The sequence below is a fragment of the Clupea harengus genome, chromosome 20 (assembly GCF_900700415.2).
Source record: "Clupea harengus chromosome 20, Ch_v2.0.2, whole genome shotgun sequence".
Classification (NCBI taxonomy): Eukaryota; Metazoa; Chordata; class Actinopteri; order Clupeiformes; family Clupeidae; genus Clupea; species Clupea harengus.
This window is the reverse complement of record NC_045171.1, coordinates 11,478,323-11,497,764: the sequence shown is the minus strand read 5'-3', so window position 1 is coordinate 11,497,764 and position 19,442 is coordinate 11,478,323. Positions and strand designations below refer to the sequence as shown.

The window sequence follows — 19,442 nt, the reverse complement described above, 5'->3', positions numbered from 1 at the left end:
AATGATGTTGATATGATGTTTTGGACATGTTTGTATTGAATCAAAATGTATTTGCATTCTTTAAAACATATCTAAAATAACTGTTCTGGTAGATTTTTATGTTTCGGTCGCTGAGTCTGGCTCTGAAACGGTGAAAGATCATTGGGTTATATGCTGAATATTTGTTTGATGTTGTCGTTACCACTCATTCGATCTTGACGTATGGATTGAGTAAAGGACAACTGGGGACATGGCGCGTTCCTAATTCATGTGTGGCAGGAGTGTGTGGCACTATTGGCTAAGCTCTGTGCTCAGTAGCCCAGTGTCTGTGCTGACTGAACACTGGCTAATTGACTCTGCTATTGATTTGCGCTGTTCACGAGGCAATGTAGTAGTAGGGCTGGTGTTGCAGTGGTTGTGCAATGTGGGAATCGGACTCAGAGCGCCGCTGTTGGTTCATCTGTTGAAATTCAGTCCAGACGTGCGTTGCACCTCCTCTGTCAGTATGAATATATTTCGAAGAGGGAAGGTTCGGCTGGCAAACGTTTGGAATATAAAGACACACGCAAGACTACCAATTTGCTCTTTTTGTCGATTCAACACAGTCTGTTAACACGAGGGCGGCTATTGAGAGCAATTGGAGGATTTTAATCACGGATTACTGCTTTATTTCATTTCTCGCAGGGAATCGTCGTACAGAACAATGGCATGGCAAGTACTGTCCTTTTTTTCTGTAGTATGCCTCAGCTCAGTCTATGGACAGGTCAGTTACTCAATACCCGAAGAGATGCCAAAGAGCGCTTTGGTTGGCAACATAGCGCAAGATCTGGGTTTAGACTTAAAGCGTCTTAAATCAGGCAAAGCTCGCATTTATACGGGCGATAGCACTGAACACATCGAGCTGAATAAAGAAAGAGGGCTGCTCCTCATCAACGAGAGAATAGACCGAGAGGCATTATGCGGACAGACGACGCCTTGTGCACTGCATTTTCAGATAATTCTAGAAAATCCTATTGAATTTTATCACGTTAACGTGGAGATAACTGATATTAATGATCACGCACCTTTTTTCAAGAAAAGTGAAATACATTTCGAAATCAGTGAATCTGCTCTCGCTGGAGCAAAATTTGTTTTAGAGCAAGCTATGGATCAGGATGTAGGCGAAAACGGTCTTCAGAGGTACTCCTTGAAACCAACTGATCATTTTGATTTAAAATATGTAAGCCAACCCGATGGAGGCAAAATAGTAGAACTAGTTTTGCAAAAACATTTAGACAGGGAGGAAAAGGAGAAATTATCCTTGGAGTTAATAGCTATTGATGGAGGGGAGCCACAGCTTTCCGGAACTGCACTGATACGCATCACTGTTTTAGACGCGAATGATAATGCACCAGTTTTTACGCAACCAGTAGTCAAAGCCTCGGTGAAAGAAAATTCTCCTATAGGCACTACTGTTGCCACTGTCAAAGCATCTGACCCAGATAAGAATTCTTACGGGAAAATTAGATATTCAATTACAAACACTTTGGATGGTGTTTCCGAAATGTTTGATATAGATGAGGATAACGGAACAGTAAAAATAATTGGACTCGTAGATTACGAAAAGGCTTCGCATTATCAGATCAATGTAAGAGCAAGCGATCATGGAGGACTAACGGATTCCTGTAAAGTCATTGTTGATGTAATTGACATGAATGACAACAAACCAGGCATTAAAATCATGTCAAAATCAAGTGCGTTATCCGAGGATGCCAAACCAGGCACAGTAGTAACAGTTATAAATGTACAAGATCCAGACTCAAACGAAAATGGGAAAGTGCAGTGTTCAATAACCGAAAACATCCCTTTTACACTGAAATCTTCATCAAACAACTTTTTTAGCTTGGTCACTGACGATGAGTTAGATCGAGAGAGAGACTCTGAATATAACATCAGTGTGACGTGCTTTGATGAAGGCGTGCCCTCGCTCTCCAGCAGCGTCACTCTCTCCTTACAGATATCAGATGTGAATGATAACCCGCCTATATTTGAAAAAAGCTCATATGATGCATCCATTGCAGAAAATAACTCACCGGGTACTTCTATATTCCTAGTAAAAGCCAGAGATAATGACTGGAAGCAGAATGCTCACGTGACTTACATACTGGACGACTCGTCTGTAAATGGAGTCACCATATCGTCTTTTGTGTCTGTTAGTGCCGATAGTGGAGTCATACAAGCAATGCGCTCTTTTGATTACGAGCAAATAAAGCATTTTCAGTTCTTTGTAAAAGCGCAAGATGGTGGCTCTCCTCCATTAAGCAGTAATGTTAGTGTTAAAATATCAATTTTAGACCAGAATGACAACGCGCCTCAGGTTCTGTATCCAGTGCACACTAGCGGCTCTCTTGTGGCAGAAGTCGTGCCTCGTTCAGCAGATGTGGGATATCTTGTCACTAAAGTAGTGGCCGTTGATGTGGACTCTGGACAGAATGCCTGGCTCTCATATAAACTACAGAAAGCAACAGACCGGGCGCTCTTTGAAGTGGGCGCTCAGAATGGAGAAATAAGAACTATCAGACAAGTCACTGACAAAGATTCCGTTAAGCAGAAACTCACAGTTGTAGTTGAGGACAATGGGAAGCCCTCACGCTCGGCTACAGTAAACGTTAACGTGGCGGTGGCAGACAGTTTTCCCGAAGTGCTGTCGGAATTCGCTGAGTTTAACAACGATAAGGAATACAACGACAACCTGACATTTTACCTTGTTTTGGCACTGGCTGTTGTGTCATTCCTATTCATTGTGTCCATCATATCCATCCTCTCAGTCAAGTGCTATAGATGGAGACGTGAGCGGATGTGTTATAAGTCCAGCGGGAATCTTCCTGTCATTCCGTATTATCCACCCCTTTACGCAGACGTGGGAGGAACCGGCACTTTACAACACGTTTATAATTATGAAGTTTGCAGAACGACTGACTCCAGGAAAAGTGATCTGAAGTTCGCCAGTCCGCGTAGTCAGAGTATCATTAGCCTGGATATTACTGGAACACTTGCGCACGGCAGAGAGAAGAAACACGCTGAAGATCCTACTGGCCAGGTGAGCCTGAATAAATATCAGTTCACTTAAGTTTAATGTCTGTTTGCACATTGCTGTTGATATACTGTACATGAATCGGAACATAAAACATTAATAATTCCTTTTGATCAGCCAGGCATTGTCTGACAATCATTCACCTCGAAACTGAATACAGCTCCGAAACGTCTTCATCAAATATCTGTTCTATCAGTGACAGGCTTGTTTGTTTGGATTGTGGGGGAATTGACTGTCCAGCACTGTCCTGCACTGTCCCGCACTAACCAATCAATAATGCTGCCATCAAATTGTTGTGTTGCTTCCTTGTCGTCCATGTTATATACCTAATACGGTAACAATTTATTTGGATAGTCCGCCTATAGAGACTTTGTAGATGGTTTGCTGAAACTCTTTCTAATTGTTCACTGAACATCACCTAACATAACACAACCCCTAACCCATACCATAAAGTGTAGTTAACAGAGTTTCAACAGATAGTTTGTTTATATTCTGAACATCTGTAGATAGTCTATAGGGGACCATCCAAATCAGGTGTGACCCCTAATACACCGAATAACCATCGAAATCCCTTTTTTTATACCGTATACACATGCATGGGTTCTATCAATTGATTTAACTAATTTCATAATATTCGGTTAGGTGCAACCCGTTATTTGAAAACCAAATGTACTTTTCCATTTTAATACAATTAAGGAAATGCATGTGCAAGAATGTCTACCAGTTGTTTTAATATTTCTGCAGTTCAGCTGGTTAAACTCAGAGTGACGCTGTTGGTCAGTCTGTGGATATCCTGGGTTGTAATTCCCGTGTTACCTCCCCCTTTACCGAGCAACAAAATACGACTGCACATAGAGCGCAGTTAGAGCTTAAGAAAGAATATGGTGGTACTGAGGGGATCTCTTTCATTCGGAAAACTGTATGTGCGCCATATTTATTTCTTTGTCTTGCGACTACCACACTGCATGAACAAGGCCGCTGGTAACGGATTTTGGTGATTTATTTCTGTTTTGAAATGGACATATCAAACAGAACAAAGACATGGCAAGTACTCGTTGTTATTTTCATAATCTCTGTAGGTTTAGTGACGGGGCAAGTGAGCTATTCGATTCCGGAGGAGATGGCACCAGGCTCTTTAGTGGGTAATTTAGCTCAAGACTTAGGTTTAGATCCGAAAAGATTGAAATTGGGCAAAGCTCGTATTTTTTCAGGAGACAATACTGAATACATCGACCTGAATAGAGAACGTGGTGTTCTGCTAATCAAAGACAGGATTGATCGAGAGGCATTATGCGGACAGACTACGCCCTGTGCTCTGCATTTTCAGGTCATTTTGGATAGTCCTATGGAATTTTATAGTGTGACCGTAGAGATAACTGATATCAATGACAATCCTCCGCACTTTGAAAAGGAAGAGATGGTATTTAGAATTAGTGAATCGGCAACAAATGGTGCTAAATTTGTGCTTGAGAGAGCAATGGATTTAGATGTCGGCATCAACGGCCTTCAAGGCTACTCTCTTACGCCGTCGGAAGATTTCATTCTCAAATTACTACCCCAATCAGACGGAAGTAAAAATGTGGAAATGATTTTACAAAAACCTCTAGATCGAGAAAAACAAGATCACATGTCTTTGATACTGATGGCTGTAGATGGGGGTGATCCGCAGTTATCTGGCACGGCACAAATACGTATCAGTGTCTTGGATGTCAATGATAACGCACCTGTTTTTACGCAAGCTGCGTACAAGGCTGTTATTACTGAGAATGACCCCAAAGGTACATTAATGACCACTGTCAGCGCCTCTGATTTAGATCAAGGTCCTAATGGTAAAGTGACTTATTCAATAAGTAACACATTGGATGATGTCAGACAAATATTTGGAATTAATGAATACAACGGCGAAGTAACTCTGATCGGCAGTGTGGATTACGAAAAGGCACGTCATTATCAAATTAATGTAAGAGCAAGTGATCAGGGGGGTCTATCAGATTCATGCAACATTTTAGTCGATGTAATAGACACAAATGATAATGCACCAGTTATAAGTGTGATGTCGAAATCTAACACAATATCGGAAGACTTGACGCAAGGAACAGCTGTATCCATATTAAATGTCCAAGACAGAGATTCAGGAGAGAATGGCAAAGTCGTGTGTTCGATAAATGACAATATGCCGTTTACTTTGAAAACGACGTCAAATAACTTCTTCAGTTTGGTAACCGATGATGAATTAGATCGCGAAAGAAATTCAGGGTATAATATCACCGTGACATGCTCTGACGAAGGGGTGCCCTCGCTCTCCAGCAGGGTTACTCTTTGTTTACAGATTTCAGACGTAAATGATAATGCGCCTTTGTTTGAAAAGAGCGCATATGTCGCATCTATTCTGGAAAACAATTCCCCAGGCCTGTCTATATTCACGGTGAAGGCCAAAGACGCGGATTGGAACCAAAATGCCCGTGTTTCTTATATACTGGAAGAATCCTCGATAAGTGGTGTGTCCGTCTCCTCTTACGTTTCTGTTAATGCCGAGAGCGGAGTTGTTCATGCAGTGCGGTCTTTTGATTTTGAGCAATTGAAGGATTTTACTTTCTACATCAAAGCACAAGATGGAGGTTCCCCTTCACTTAGCAGTAATGTCAGTGTTAAAATACTGATCCAAGACCAGAACGATAATGCGCCTCAGGTGCTGTATCCAGTACAAACCAGTGGCTCTCTAGTGGCTGAAATGGTTCCTCGTTCAGCAGATGTTGGGTATTTGGTCACTAAAGTGGTTGCTGTTGATTTGGACTCCGGACAGAATGCTTGGCTCTCCTATAAATTATTGAAAGCGACAGACAGAGCCATATTTGAAGTTGGCGCACAGAATGGAGAAATAAGGACTATTCGCCAAGTCACTGATAAAGATGCTGTGAAGCAGAAGCTAACTGTTGTAGTGGAGGATAACGGACAGCCCTCTCGCTCAGCTACAGTCAATGTCAATGTGGCTTTGGCTGACAGTTTCCCTGAAGTCCTCTCGGAATTTTCGGATTTTACGCACGACAAGGATAACAATGATACTTTGACTTTTTTTCTCGTCTTGGCATTGGCGGTGGTTTCATTTCTCTTTATCGTATCCATAATAGCCATACTGTCGGTGAAGTGCTACAGATGGAGACGTGAGCGGATGTTTTATAAATCCAATGGCCATCTCCCAGTCATTCCATATTATCCACCACTTTACGGCGACTCAGTGGGCACAGGAACTCTACAGCACGTTTATAATTACGAAGTGTGCAGGACAACTGACTCGCGAAAGAGTGACTTGAAATATGGACGACCTTACACTGAAAGCATCATTAGTCTGGACACCAATGGAGTACAGACATTACCTCGTCCGGATATGGAAACACTGGTCAGCGATGACTCTAAAAATCAGGTATGGAGTAGCAATTGATCAAACATGTTTTTTTAACTTTGCTTTAATTTGAAGACATATTACTTTTGTCATGTGCAACAACAACAGTATGAATGAATCAACTGGACATTTGATTATTACTTCAGTCTTAATCTCAGGTATAATTGTTAGGTGTTAAAAGTTTATTTTGCACTGGGCTCTCATATGCCATTGCACTGGTCGCTGATCATGGTCCTGAAATCTGTGTACATGGTGCTGAACAATATGCTGATCACAAAAGCCTGTGGGGGATGTTGGGGAAATACTGCACGACCTTAATGAAGCCATTCACCTTCAAACCGTCTCTCTCTCTCTCTCTCTCTCTCTCTCTCTCTCTCTCTCTCTCTATATATATATATATATATATATATATATATATCGTCATATATACACACACACATCAGTCTCTTTCTCTCTCACACACACACACAAACACACACACACACACACACACACACACACACACACACACACACACACACACACACACACACACACACACACACACACACACACACACACACACACACATATTCTTACATATATCAGTGAGTGTGTAGTACTACATGAAATGTGTTAAATGTATAACCTGTGAGTGGATACCTGGATATATTTACCATTATATTTTCTAAAACGCTGTTTACGTTTTGACAAGACTTTGGCGGTTTGTAGAGTACTTCTGATTTCATGCCCTACCATTCCTAGGTTATTCTAGTGGCTTCAAATGATCTGAGCATATTGTAGGTAGGTAATAGTCATCATATGACGACATTTAACCGATGGAGGTGGAGATGGGAGATATGGTTGATATGCATTACTAGGTTTGCCCAGGCGCATGATTTTTAAATGCTTTGAGCACGTTTTGACCAATTTTAACAGTTGTGTAGTTCATAGGATTTGACTCAGAGTGCCGCTGTTGGCCAGCATGTTACTCTGATCGATGCAGATTTCCTTAGAGTACCTCCCCTATCTCTAAAAAAGAGAAAGCATAACCGGAATACTCCAGAAAATGGAGAAGGAGAAACATCGACATATACTGTTAAGTTTTGTATGAAATTGAAAAGGCATTAAGGAACATTTTCGTACTTTCTTGGTGTAGGATTATACTGTGCCGATTTACTGAATATCCTCAAGGAGCTGCTGCCTGGTTAGTTTATTTCGCTTGGATTTGGGAATTACTGGAGAGAACAATGACACGGCAAGTACTATTGTTTATTTCGGCCCTCTCTCTTGGATTAGTGCAAGGACAAGTCAGCTACTCTATTCCCGAGGAGATGGCAAAAGGCTCTCTGGTTGGGAACATAGCTCAGGACATCGGATTGGATATAAAAAGACTGATATCGGGCAAAGCTCGTCTTTATACCGGAGAAAGTGCGCAATATATCGAGTTGAGCAGAGAAAGAGGAGTGCTCGTTATCAAAGAGATAATTGATAGAGAGGCTCTATGTGGACAGACAACGCCCTGCGCTCTACATTTTCAAATAATTCTGGAGAAGCCGATGGAACTGTACAGAGTTACGGTGGAGATTACCGACATTAATGATAATTCTCCAATTTTCACAATGAGTGAGATGAAATTTGAAATAAGTGAGCTCGCACAGCCAGGAGCTCGGTTCGTTTTGGAGACGGCAATTGACAATGATGTCGGCGTCAATGGCCTTCAGAGCTACGCATTAAAGCCTACTGAGCATTTTGCTCTGAAAACGCAGAATTTAGCAGATGGTACAAAGAATGTTGAAATGATTTTACAAAGGCAATTAGATCGAGAAAAACAAGAACACATGTCTTTGTTACTCACAGCTTTAGATGGCGGAGAGCCTCAGATGTCTGGCACGATGGAAATTGTTATAAGGGTTATAGACGCTAACGATAATGCCCCCGTTTGTTCTCTGCCTACTTATAAGACCAGCGTCAAAGAGAATGCGCGAAAAGGCACTATTCTGACAACAGTCAGTGCATCCGATGCTGATCAAGGTTCAAACGGTGTTGTCACATATTCATTGTCAAGCGCTGCAAAAAGTTTGGCAGAATTATTTCAGATAAACAGTAAGGACGGTGCACTGACATTAATAGGAAGTATCGACTTTGAAAAAAATAAGCAATATCAGATTCCAGTTCAAGCGAAAGACCAGGGTGGCCACTCAGATTCTTGCAAAGTAATTGTAGATGTCACGGATGTAAATGATAACAGTCCCGTAATTAGTATAATTTCTGAATCAAATGAAATATCCGAGAATTCAGAAACAGGGACTGTTGTAGCTATGATGAACATACAAGATGCTGACACGGCTGAGAATGGCAATGTCAATTGTGTTCTTAATGAGAATATCCCTTTTATCATACAGTCTTCATCCGATGGTTTTTATAGTATTATCACGGATAATGTATTAGATCGAGAGCAAGTCTCGGGGTATAACATCACCGTCACATGCTCTGACGACGGCGTGCCCTCTCTATCCAGCAGCGTCATGCTCTCCTTGAAGATAACTGATGTAAATGATAACGCACCTGTGTTCGACAGGGGTATTTATGAGGCTTCCATTTTAGAGAATAATGCACCAGGAGTTTCTGTATTCACTGTAAAAGCAAAAGATGCAGACTGGAACCAAAACGCTCGAGTGTCTTATATTCTAGAGGAATCTTCCGTTAATGGAGTGCTTATATCCTCGTATGTATCTGTCAGTGCTGACAGTGGAGTCATTCGTGCTGTGTGTTCTTTCGACTACGAGCAGATAAAGAACTTTCAGTTCCATATCAGGGCGCAAGATGGAGGATCCCCTCCACTGAGCAGCAATGTTACTGTTAGGATAAATATTCAGGACCAGAATGACAATTCACCACAGGTACTTTATCCAGTTCAAACCAGCAACTATGTGGTGGCAGAGATGGTTCCTCGTTCAGCAGATGTGGGCTATCTCGTCACCAAAGTCGTGGCTATCGATGTGGACTCTGGTCAAAATGCGTGGCTGTCTTATAAACTGCAAAAGGCGACCGACAGGGCGCTGTTTGAAGTGGGACCACAAAACGGAGAAATAAGAACTATACGCCAAATCACTGACAAGGATGCTATTAAACAAAAACTTGTTGTTGTAGTGGAGGACAACGGACACCCCTCCCGATCAGCCACTGTTAACGTTAACGTGGCTTTGGCGGACAGCTTTCCTGAAGTGCTCTCAGACTTTACGGAATTTACGCATGATAGAGAGTATAACGACAGCCTCACTTTTTACCTCGTCTTGGCCTTGGCTGTGGTTTCCTTCCTGTTCATTGTGTCCATAATAGCCATACTATCTGTGAAATGTTACAGATGTAGACAGGAGAGGATGTTTTATAAATCCAACGGGAATCTTCCAGTTATTCCATATTATCCTCCTCTTTATGGTGACGTAGGTGGCACAGGAACATTGCCACACGTGTTTAATTATGACGTCTGCAGAACTACCGATTCCAGAAGGAGTGACATAAAATATAGAACGAACAGTCGAAGCATCGTCAGTCTGGATACCACTGGAACATGCACACTGCCTCATATGCAACCAGAAAAACTGATTAGTGAGGATTCCACTGACCAGGTGAGCCTTAAATATCTGTTTAATGCATCTGAGTAAGTGTGGACCCTGTGTTTAGTGTTTAATCTGTTGAATACATACTCTGTTTAGATTTATGTTGAAATGTTTCCCCACACTAATTATTGTAAGCAGATGAAGTGAAAACGTTGGAGTGGGCTGTTGCTGACCTTGGTGCTGAAACACTACATATGGCATAATGTAGTACTTTTATGTAAAGCTTTGTGACTAAATGCCCTTTTCTTGTATAATCACTTTTTCTACCATGTGTATAAGATACTTTAGAGAATTATTTTGTCATATCGAAATCTAATTCTGTTGCCCAAGAAAACATAGGGCAGGAGGCATATTCTGGAGCACATTCACACTGACAGTGCATGTGTGTGTGTGTGTGTGTGTGTGTGTGTGTGTGTGTGTGTGTGTGTGTGTGTGTGTGTGTGTGTGAAAGAGGAGGGGAGACAGAGAAGGAGCAGGGGAGGAAAGTAGAATGATGTTGGCGTTTATTGTGCACGGACATGCTTTAGGTATGCAAAGTAAATTGTTGGATGAACATGGTTCGACCAGCACATGGTATACAGCGTTGTGAAGACTTGTTTTCTGGAGTTGTAATTTCTCGTCAAATCGGCATTTATGCAATTGCGTGATTTTGACTCAGAGTGCCGCTGTTGGCCAGCATGTTGCGGTGTGAACACCACACGTTTGACACCGCCCTGTTGGAAACCGTGCAAGGAAAGAGAGGCTGCATATAGAACCGTGTCATAAAGAAGGAAGGAGACAGACCGAAGTGTGGAACATATTGTGCCGAGAGGAAATATCTTTTTGCAATTATTCAGGGGACTCCTTTTGGGAAATGTCAAACAGAACCATGGCACTGCAAGTACTGTTGTTTATTGTCCTTATTGTCGGTTTAGTGAGAGGGCAAGTCAGTTACTCCATTCCGGAGGAAATGCCAAAGGGCTCTGTTGTTGGAAATGTAGCTCAAGATCTGGGTTTAGATGTAAAACGGCTGAAATCGGGTAAAGGGCGTATTTATACTGGAGACAGTGCTACATACATCGACATGAATAAGGAGAGGGGGGTCCTAGTTGTAAAAGAGAGAATGGACCGTGAAGCTATATGTAAGCAGATCACTCCGTGCGCTTTGCATTTACAGGTTATTTTAGAAGAGCCCATGGAATTTTACAGTATTAACGTCGAGATTACTGACATAAATGATAATGCGCCTGTTTTTAAGACGAATGAAATGGAATTTGAAATGCTTGAGTCATCGCTTATTGGTGCGAGATTTATTTTAGAGAGAGCCATTGACAATGATGTTAGCGTCAATGGTCTTCAGAGCTATTTACTTAATCCATCTGATAACTTTATTTTAAAATCGCCCAGCAAATCGAGTAAAAACGTTGAGATGATTTTACAAAAACCTCTGGATCGAGAGAAACAGCAGCATATAACACTGACATTGTCTGCTATGGATGGAGGTGACCCACAAATGACTGGAACCATTCAGATACTGATTACAGTGCTGGATGCAAATGACAATGCGCCTGTTTGCTCTCAATCGGTGTATAAGGCAAGTGTGGAAGAAAACTCCCCTAAGGGCACAGCTTTAGTAACAGTAAGTGCAACTGATGCTGATGAAGGATTACATGGTTTGATACAATATTCTATAGCTAATGCCATCGACGGAGTATCAGAGCTTTTCGTGATAAATCGAGATGATGGTGTATTGGCTGTATTTGGACATATAGACTTTGAAATCATGCCATCATATGAGATTGATATTCGAGCAACGGATCACGGGGGGCATTCTGATACGTGTAAAGTCGTCATAGATGTGATCGATATGAATGACAACAAGCCAGTGATCAACATCATGTCAAAATCAAAAGAAATTGGTGAAAATTCGAAATCGGGCACCGTTATCGCGATGATAAATATTCAAGACTCAGACTCAGGTGACAATGGAAAAATTCGTTGTTCAGTGCTCGATGGGAACATTCCGTTTACACTAAGATCCGAAGCTAATAACTTTTTCAGTTTAATTACTGATAATGAAATAGACAGAGAAAGGCAATCAGTGTATAACGTCACTGTGCTTTGCTCTGATGAGGGAGTGCCGTCTCTCTCCAGCAGCGCCACTCTCTCCCTACAGATATCAGATGTAAATGACAACGCACCTGTGTTTGAAAAGAGCGCATATGAGGCCTCTGTAGTTGAAAACAACAAGCCTGGACTCTCTATATTCGCAGTGAAAGCTATAGATGCAGATTGGAAGCAGAATGCACGCATTTCGTATATGCTGGAGGATTCTATGATTAACGGAGTTTCTGTTTCCTCTTTCGTGTCTGTTAGTGTTGACAGCGGAGTCATCCATGCAGTGCGTTCTTTTGATTTTGAGCAGTTAAAGGATTTTCACTTCCGCGTAAAAGCGCAAGATGGGGGCTCTCCTCCATTGTGTAACAATGTCAGTGTTAAAATAATTATTCAAGACCAGAATGACAATGCGCCTCAGATTCTATATCCAGTACAGACAAGTGGCTTTCTAGTCGCTGAGGTGGTGCCTCGTTCAGCAGATATCGGGTATTTGGTCACTAAAGTAGTTGCTGTTGATGTCGATTCTGGTCAGAATGCCTGGCTGTCATATAAACTACAGAAAGGGTCAGACAGAGCTCTATTTGAGGTTGGTGCACAGAATGGAGAAATAAGAACTATACGTCAAGTGACCGACAAAGATGCTGTGAAACAAAAACTCACTGTTGTTGTGGAGGACAACGGACAGCCCTCTCGCTCAGCTACAGTCAATGTCAACGTGGCTGTGGCGGACAGCATTCCAGAAGCGCTCTCGGAGCTTACTGACTTTACGCACGACAAGGAGTACAACGACAATCTGACTTTTTATTTAGTCCTGGCCCTCGCTATGGTTTCATTTCTATTCATCGTGTCCATAATAGCCATACTGTCGGTGAAGTGCTACAGATGGAGACGTGAGCAGATGTTTTATAAGTCCAATGGGAATCTACCGGTTATTCCTTATTACCCACCTCTTTATGCAGACACTGCCGGTACGGGTACTCTGCAACACGTGTATAATTATGAAGTCTGCAGAACAACTGATTCCAGAAAAAGTGATCTGAAATATGGCAGATCCTGTTGTCAGAGCATCATTAGTCTGGACACAGCTGGGACACTACCTCATGCACAGACTGGTGCAGTGGTCTTGGCGGATTCTGACGATCAGGTGAGAAAACAATGACTTTTAATGTACCAATGCCTTCAGTTATCAGTCGCTGACAGAGTTTGGCGTTATGTACATAGTTCCCAATGCACACTTTTGTTAACTGTGGCTTAAGCTTATTATGATTCGTTTATGTGACTTCCATTCGCGTGCGTGTTCATCGCGTGCAGTGTTCATTAATCATGTGTGATAATTAGGGACATATACTGCAATAGTATACTATATTCTACACGGTCTCAGTGCGTAATTTCACCTTGTTGTTGTTTTTTTATTTATAAGACTTCCTCAATTTACGTGGATATTTGTATTATGTGTGCAGTTTAGCTAAATGAACTCAGAGGGCCGCTGTTGGTCAATGTAAATCAACAGTAGGCTACCTCCCCCCTCTGAAATCATTATCCTCACTTGTGAGAAATCCCCTCATAGATGTAACGTCAACGTTACAAAGAACTCGGAAAGGTATCAAGATTATCTAGTTTTCAAAAAAAGAAATCAGGATTTCTAAACTAGCCATATCTGGATTAATACTCTGACGACCAAGACAACCAAATTGCCAAAAATACAGGACTCTTTATGGATTATATACCACTCTTTGTGACGCATCGAAAAAATGTCGGGTAAAACAATGGCACGGCAAGTACTCTGGTTTATGTCGCTCTTGTCTCTCAGCTCAGTACTGGCGCAGGTCAGCTACACAATTCCAGAGGAGATGGCAAAAGGCTCTTTAGTTGGTAACATAGCGATGGATTTGGGGTTGGATGTGAAACGACTAGTATCAGGCAAAGCTCGTATTTTCACCGGAGACAGCGTCGAGTATATCGAGCTCAGTAAAGAAAAAGGCGTCCTCCTGATCAAAGACAGAATAGACAGAGAAACATTATGCGGGCAGACAACGCCCTGCGCTTTACATTTTCAGATAATTCTAGAAAACCCAATTGAATTCTTTCGTGTTACCGTTGAGATCACTGATATTAATGATAATGAGCCTGTTTTCAAAAAGGACCAACTTAAATTTGAAATCAGTGAATCAGCTGCAGTTGGCTCGAAATTTATTCTCGAGAGAGCAGTTGATCCTGATGTCGGAATAAATGATCTTCAGAGCTATTCTCTTAAACCAACAGACAATTTCATTTTGAAATTAAATGACCAGGCAGATGGAAGTAAAAAGGTTGAGATGGTTTTACAAAAACCTCTTGATCGGGAGAAGCAAGACCAGTTGTCTTTGCTGTTAACGGCTCTGGATGGAGGCGAACCCCAGTTGTCTGGGACAGTGCAGATTCATGTTACTGTATTGGACGCAAACGACAATAGTCCTATATTCACACAGGCCCTATACAAAACCAGCATAGTCGAGAATTCACCGAGGGGGGCTGTATTAACAGCGGTCACAGCCATGGATAGAGACAAAGGAGTAAATGGCTTACTAAGTTATTCTATTTCTAGTAGCATTGAAGGAGTACTCGAACTGTTCAGTATAAACGAGCAGAATGGAGAGATCCGTTTAGTTGGTGAGTTGGACTATGAAAAAGCCAAACATTTTCAAATTGATGTTGAAGCAAAAGACCACGGCGGGCTTTCAGATTCCAGTAAACTCGTTATTGATATACTGGATGTGAACGATAATAAACCACTGATTAATGTCATGTCAACATCAAAGTCAGTGCCAGAAAATTCTGCACCAGATACTGTTATAGCTATAATGAGTGTCCAAGACCCAGATTCAGAGAATAATGGGCAGGTTCAGTGCAATATTGACGATAACATCCCATTTACAATTAGATCGACATCAAATGGTTTTTATAGTGTAGTTACTTCAAATGATTTCGATCGAGAGAAAGTCTCAGCTTATAACATTTCCGTAATGTGTTCTGATCATGGAGAGCCATCTCTCGTGAGCAGTCTCACTCTCTCCTTACATGTATCAGATGTAAATGATAACGCGCCGGTGTTTGAAAAGAGCTCCTATGAGGCTTTTGTTATGGAGAACAACTCTCCGGGCCTGTCTGTATTCACAGTAAAAGCCATAGACGCAGACTGGAACCAAAATGCCAGAATATCTTACATGTTGGAGGATTCCTCGATCAATGGCGTATCAGTCTCTTCGTACGTATCTGTCAGTGCTGAGAGCGGAGTTATTCATGCGGTTCGCTCTTTTGACTATGAACAGATGAAGGAATTTGTATTTCGCATAAAAGCTCAAGACGGGGGCTCCCCTCCTCTGTATAGTAATGTTACCGTTAAAATAATAGTGCAGGATCAAAACGATAACGCACCGCAGGTTTTATACCCAGTACAGACTAGTAGTTCGGTCATGGCTGAAATAGTTCCCCGTTCAGCAGATGTGGGCTATCTTGTGACGAAAGTTGTTGCTGTTGATGTTGACTCTGGACAAAATGCCTGGCTATCCTATAAGGTCTCCAAGGCATCAGATAGAGCACTGTTTGAAGTAGGTGCACAGAATGGAGAAATAAGAACTATACGACAAGTAACTGATAAAGATGCCGTAAAGCAAAAGCTCACAGTAGTAGTAGAGGATAACGGACAGCCCTCTCGTTCAGCAACTGTGAATGTTAACGTGGCAGTGGCGGACAGCTTCCCTGAAGTGCTCTCGGAATTCAGTGATTTTACGCTCGACAAGGAGTACAACGACAACTTGACATTTTACCTGGTGTTGGCTTTGGCTGTAGTTTCATTCCTGTTCATTGTATCCATCATAGCTATACTGTCAGTGAAATGTTACAGATGGAGACGTGAGCGGATGTTTTATAAATCCAACGGAAATCTACCGGTTATTCCATACTATCCGCCTCTTTACGGGGACGCAGGAGGCACAGGAACATTGCAACGCGTTTACAATTATGAGCTGTACAGAACAACTGACTCCCGAAAGAGCGATGTGAAATATGGAGGCCCTTGTGGTCAGAGCATCATTAGTCTGGACACGAGTGGATCACAAACACTTCCTCATGTGCAGAGAGACATAATGAGCCCTGAAGTGTTCAATGATCAGGTGAGCACTTTAGCATTTATTAATATTTGTATGCATTGTACATTTCATCGTTTCCCCTGTCATATCTTTTAAGTTTTCTGTCAACAGAGCTTGGTCAGAGTATCTTCACATTGTGTTGCTTTATATATCTGTTGCTGGCCATGGTCCTGAACAGGGCTCTTGCCAGACCAGTGATTTCGAAGAATGTAAAACTGCTGTTGTATGACTGTATACCATTACACTTCTACCTTTCCTACGATTATCATATTACATATATTGCACATATGTATATAATATATAAGTAAAGTATGTTATTTCCAAGCAAATAGCTTGGTTCTGGTTTTGTGAAATCACACATCTGATCCCAGTCAATGAATATGTCGAATTGTGCGACTATTCCTGTAAGTCCTAGATTTTCCTATCCTTTATTTGCTGAACCATATATTAAGTGCCGTTGAATAGAGGTGCAGTTCAGCTCATTTAACTCAGAGGGCCGCTGTTGGCTAGCATGTTGTGAGTGTAGACCGTCCTACTATCGGTACCTCCCTCTTTCATCTCTTTATTTTATGAGTAGAAGGAAACAGAGTGGAGAGGACTCGTGCGAAGCGGAATGTGATCTTTAACTACATGTTTTTCAACACATACAAGGTGCAAACGTATCTACTTTTCTAGTTGTAACGGCAAGAATCATAACTACTCACCATTACCTTGGATTGTATCATTTTCATCGAATTCGATAACAAAACCTGTCCACAAGAGGAATGGCACGGCAAGTACTATTGTTCGTTTTCGTCGTCTTCCTGAGCACCGTGTACGGACAGGTCAGTTACTCCATTCCTGAGGAGATGGCTATTGGATCTGTGGTTGGCAACATAGCACAGGATTTAGGATTGGAATTGAAAAGACTAAAATCCGGCAAAGCTCGAGTTTATGCTGGTGACAACACGGAATACATCGAGCTGAATAAAGACAGGGGAGTCCTCACCATCAGAGAGAGAATAGATCGAGAAGCACTATGTGGGCAGACAACGCCTTGCGCTTTAGATTTTCAGATAATTCTCGAAAATCCGATGGAATTGTACAGGGTAACAGTAGAGATTACCGATGTAAATGATAATGCTCCCACTTTTAAAAACAACGAGAAACGTTTTGAAATAAGTGAATCAGCAGTGGTTGGATCAAAATTCCTATTGGACAAAGCAATTGATTTAGACATAGGCATGAATGGCCTTCAAAGCTACATACTGAAGCCAATGAATAATTTTGCACTGAAACTACATAATCAAGCAGATAGCAGTAAAAAAGTCGAAATGATTTTACAGAAGCCTCTAGATCGAGAAAAACAAGAGAACATATCGCTGCTGTTAACAGCAATGGATGGCGGTGAGCCCGTAATGTCGGGGACAGTAAAAATACACGTCACCGTGCTGGATGCAAACGACAATGCACCTGTTTTCACTAAGGCTGTGTATAAAACAGTTTTAACTGAAAACTCACCAGTAGGAACCGTGTTAACCAGTGTTACCGCTTACGACGCAGATAAAGGACAGAATGGTCAAGTCAGCTATCTAATCCCAAGTGGTCTTCATGGCATGTCCGATTTATTCCGTGTAGAGGAAAATGGCGAGATAATTTTAGTCGGAGAGATCGATTATGAAACAGCTAGACATTATGAAATCGATATAGAGGCAATTGATAAGGGTGGGTTGTCTGACTCATGTAAAATAATTGTGGATGTTGTAGATGTTAATGATAACAGTCCGACTATTAATATAATCTCAAAATCCCATTCAGTAAATGAAGACTCCGCTGTCAGCACAGTTATAGCAATGATTAGTGTCAATGATCCAGATTCTGAAAAGAATGGTCAAGTTCACTGTGTTATGAATGATAACATTCCTTTCGCTATTAAATCAACTTCAAACGGTTTTTATAGCATCGTCACTGACAGTGCATTGGACCGAGAGACAGACTCAGGATATAACATTAGTGTTATTTGCTCGGATGAAGGAGTGCCCTCGCTTTCTAGCAGAGTCACTCTCGCGTTGCAGGTGTCCGATGTAAATGATAACGCGCCTGTTTTTGAAAAGAGTTCATATGCGGCATCCATTGTGGAAAATAATACACCCGGCATTTCAGTTTTTACAATTATGGCTGTAGATGCGGATTGGAAGCAAAATGCGCGCGTTTCATATATCTTGGATGGATCATCGACAAATGGAGTATCCATTTCTTCTTTTGTGTCTGTCGACGCTGAAAGCGGTGTCATTCGTGCCATGCGTTCTTTCGACTTTGAGCAGATGAAGGACTTTGTGTTTCGCGTAAAAGCGCAAGACGGAGGGTCTCCTCGGCTAAGCAGTAATGTCAGTGTTAAAATAACTATCCAAGATCAAAACGACAATACACCACAGGTGCTCTATCCCATACAGAGTAGTGGCTCTCTGGTGGCTGAAATGGTTCCTCGTTCAGCAGATGTAGGCTATCTGGTCACAAAAGTGGTGGCTGTTGACGTAGATTCTGGACAGAATGCCTGGCTCTCTTATAAACTACAGAAAATGACGGACAGGGCATTATTTGAAGTTGGTGCTCAGAATGGAGAAATAAGAACCATACGCCAGATCACTGACAAGGATGCCGTGAAACAAAAGCTAACTGTTGTAGTGGAAGACAACGGAAAGCCAGCTCGCTCAACGACTGTGAATATTAACGTGGCGGTAGCAGACAGCTTCCCAGAGGTGCTCTCAGAGTTCACCGACTTCATGCAGGATAAGGAGTACAACGACAACCTGACATTTTATCTCGTTTTGGCATTGGCAGTAGTTTCATTCCTGTTCATTGTATCCATCATAGCTATACTGTCAGTGAAATGTTACAGATGGAGACGTGACCAGATGTTTTATAAATCCAACGGAAATCTACCAGTCATTCCATACTATCCGCCTCTTTACGGGGACGCAGGCGGCACAGGAACTCTGCAACGCGTTTACAATTACGAGCATTACAGGACAACTGACTCGCGAAAGAGCGATGTGAAATATGGAGGTCCATGTGGTCAGAGCATCATTAGTCTGGACACGAGTGGATCACAAACACTTCCTCATGTGCAGAGAGACATAATGAGCCCTGAAGACTTAAGAGACCAGGTGAGCATGGTTTATGAG

General features: G+C 41.9%; 1 protein-coding gene across 21 annotated transcripts in view; it reads left to right on the top strand.

Annotated features, from left to right (window-relative positions):
- LOC105912957 (protocadherin gamma-A11-like) overlaps positions 1-19,442 on the top strand; it is a 208,080-nt gene that overhangs the window by 88,531 nt on the left and 100,107 nt on the right. For 3 of the 21 annotated variants that reach the window (XM_031587235.2, XM_031587225.2, XM_042710813.1), the window contains exon 1: positions 16,381-19,424. The exons of 9 other annotated variants lie outside the window; for them this stretch is intronic. In XM_031587235.2, coding sequence (XP_031443095.1) covers positions 17,043-19,424 — 2,382 coding nt within the window. In that variant the 5' untranslated portion in view covers positions 16,381-17,042. Of the gene's footprint in view, positions 1-89; positions 3,059-3,760; positions 6,474-7,494; positions 10,064-10,096; positions 13,296-13,321; positions 16,303-16,380; positions 19,425-19,442 lie in introns of those variants that run through there. 9 more of the 21 variants (XM_031587234.1, XM_031587224.1, XM_031587233.2 and 6 more) reach the window with 7 other exon arrangements.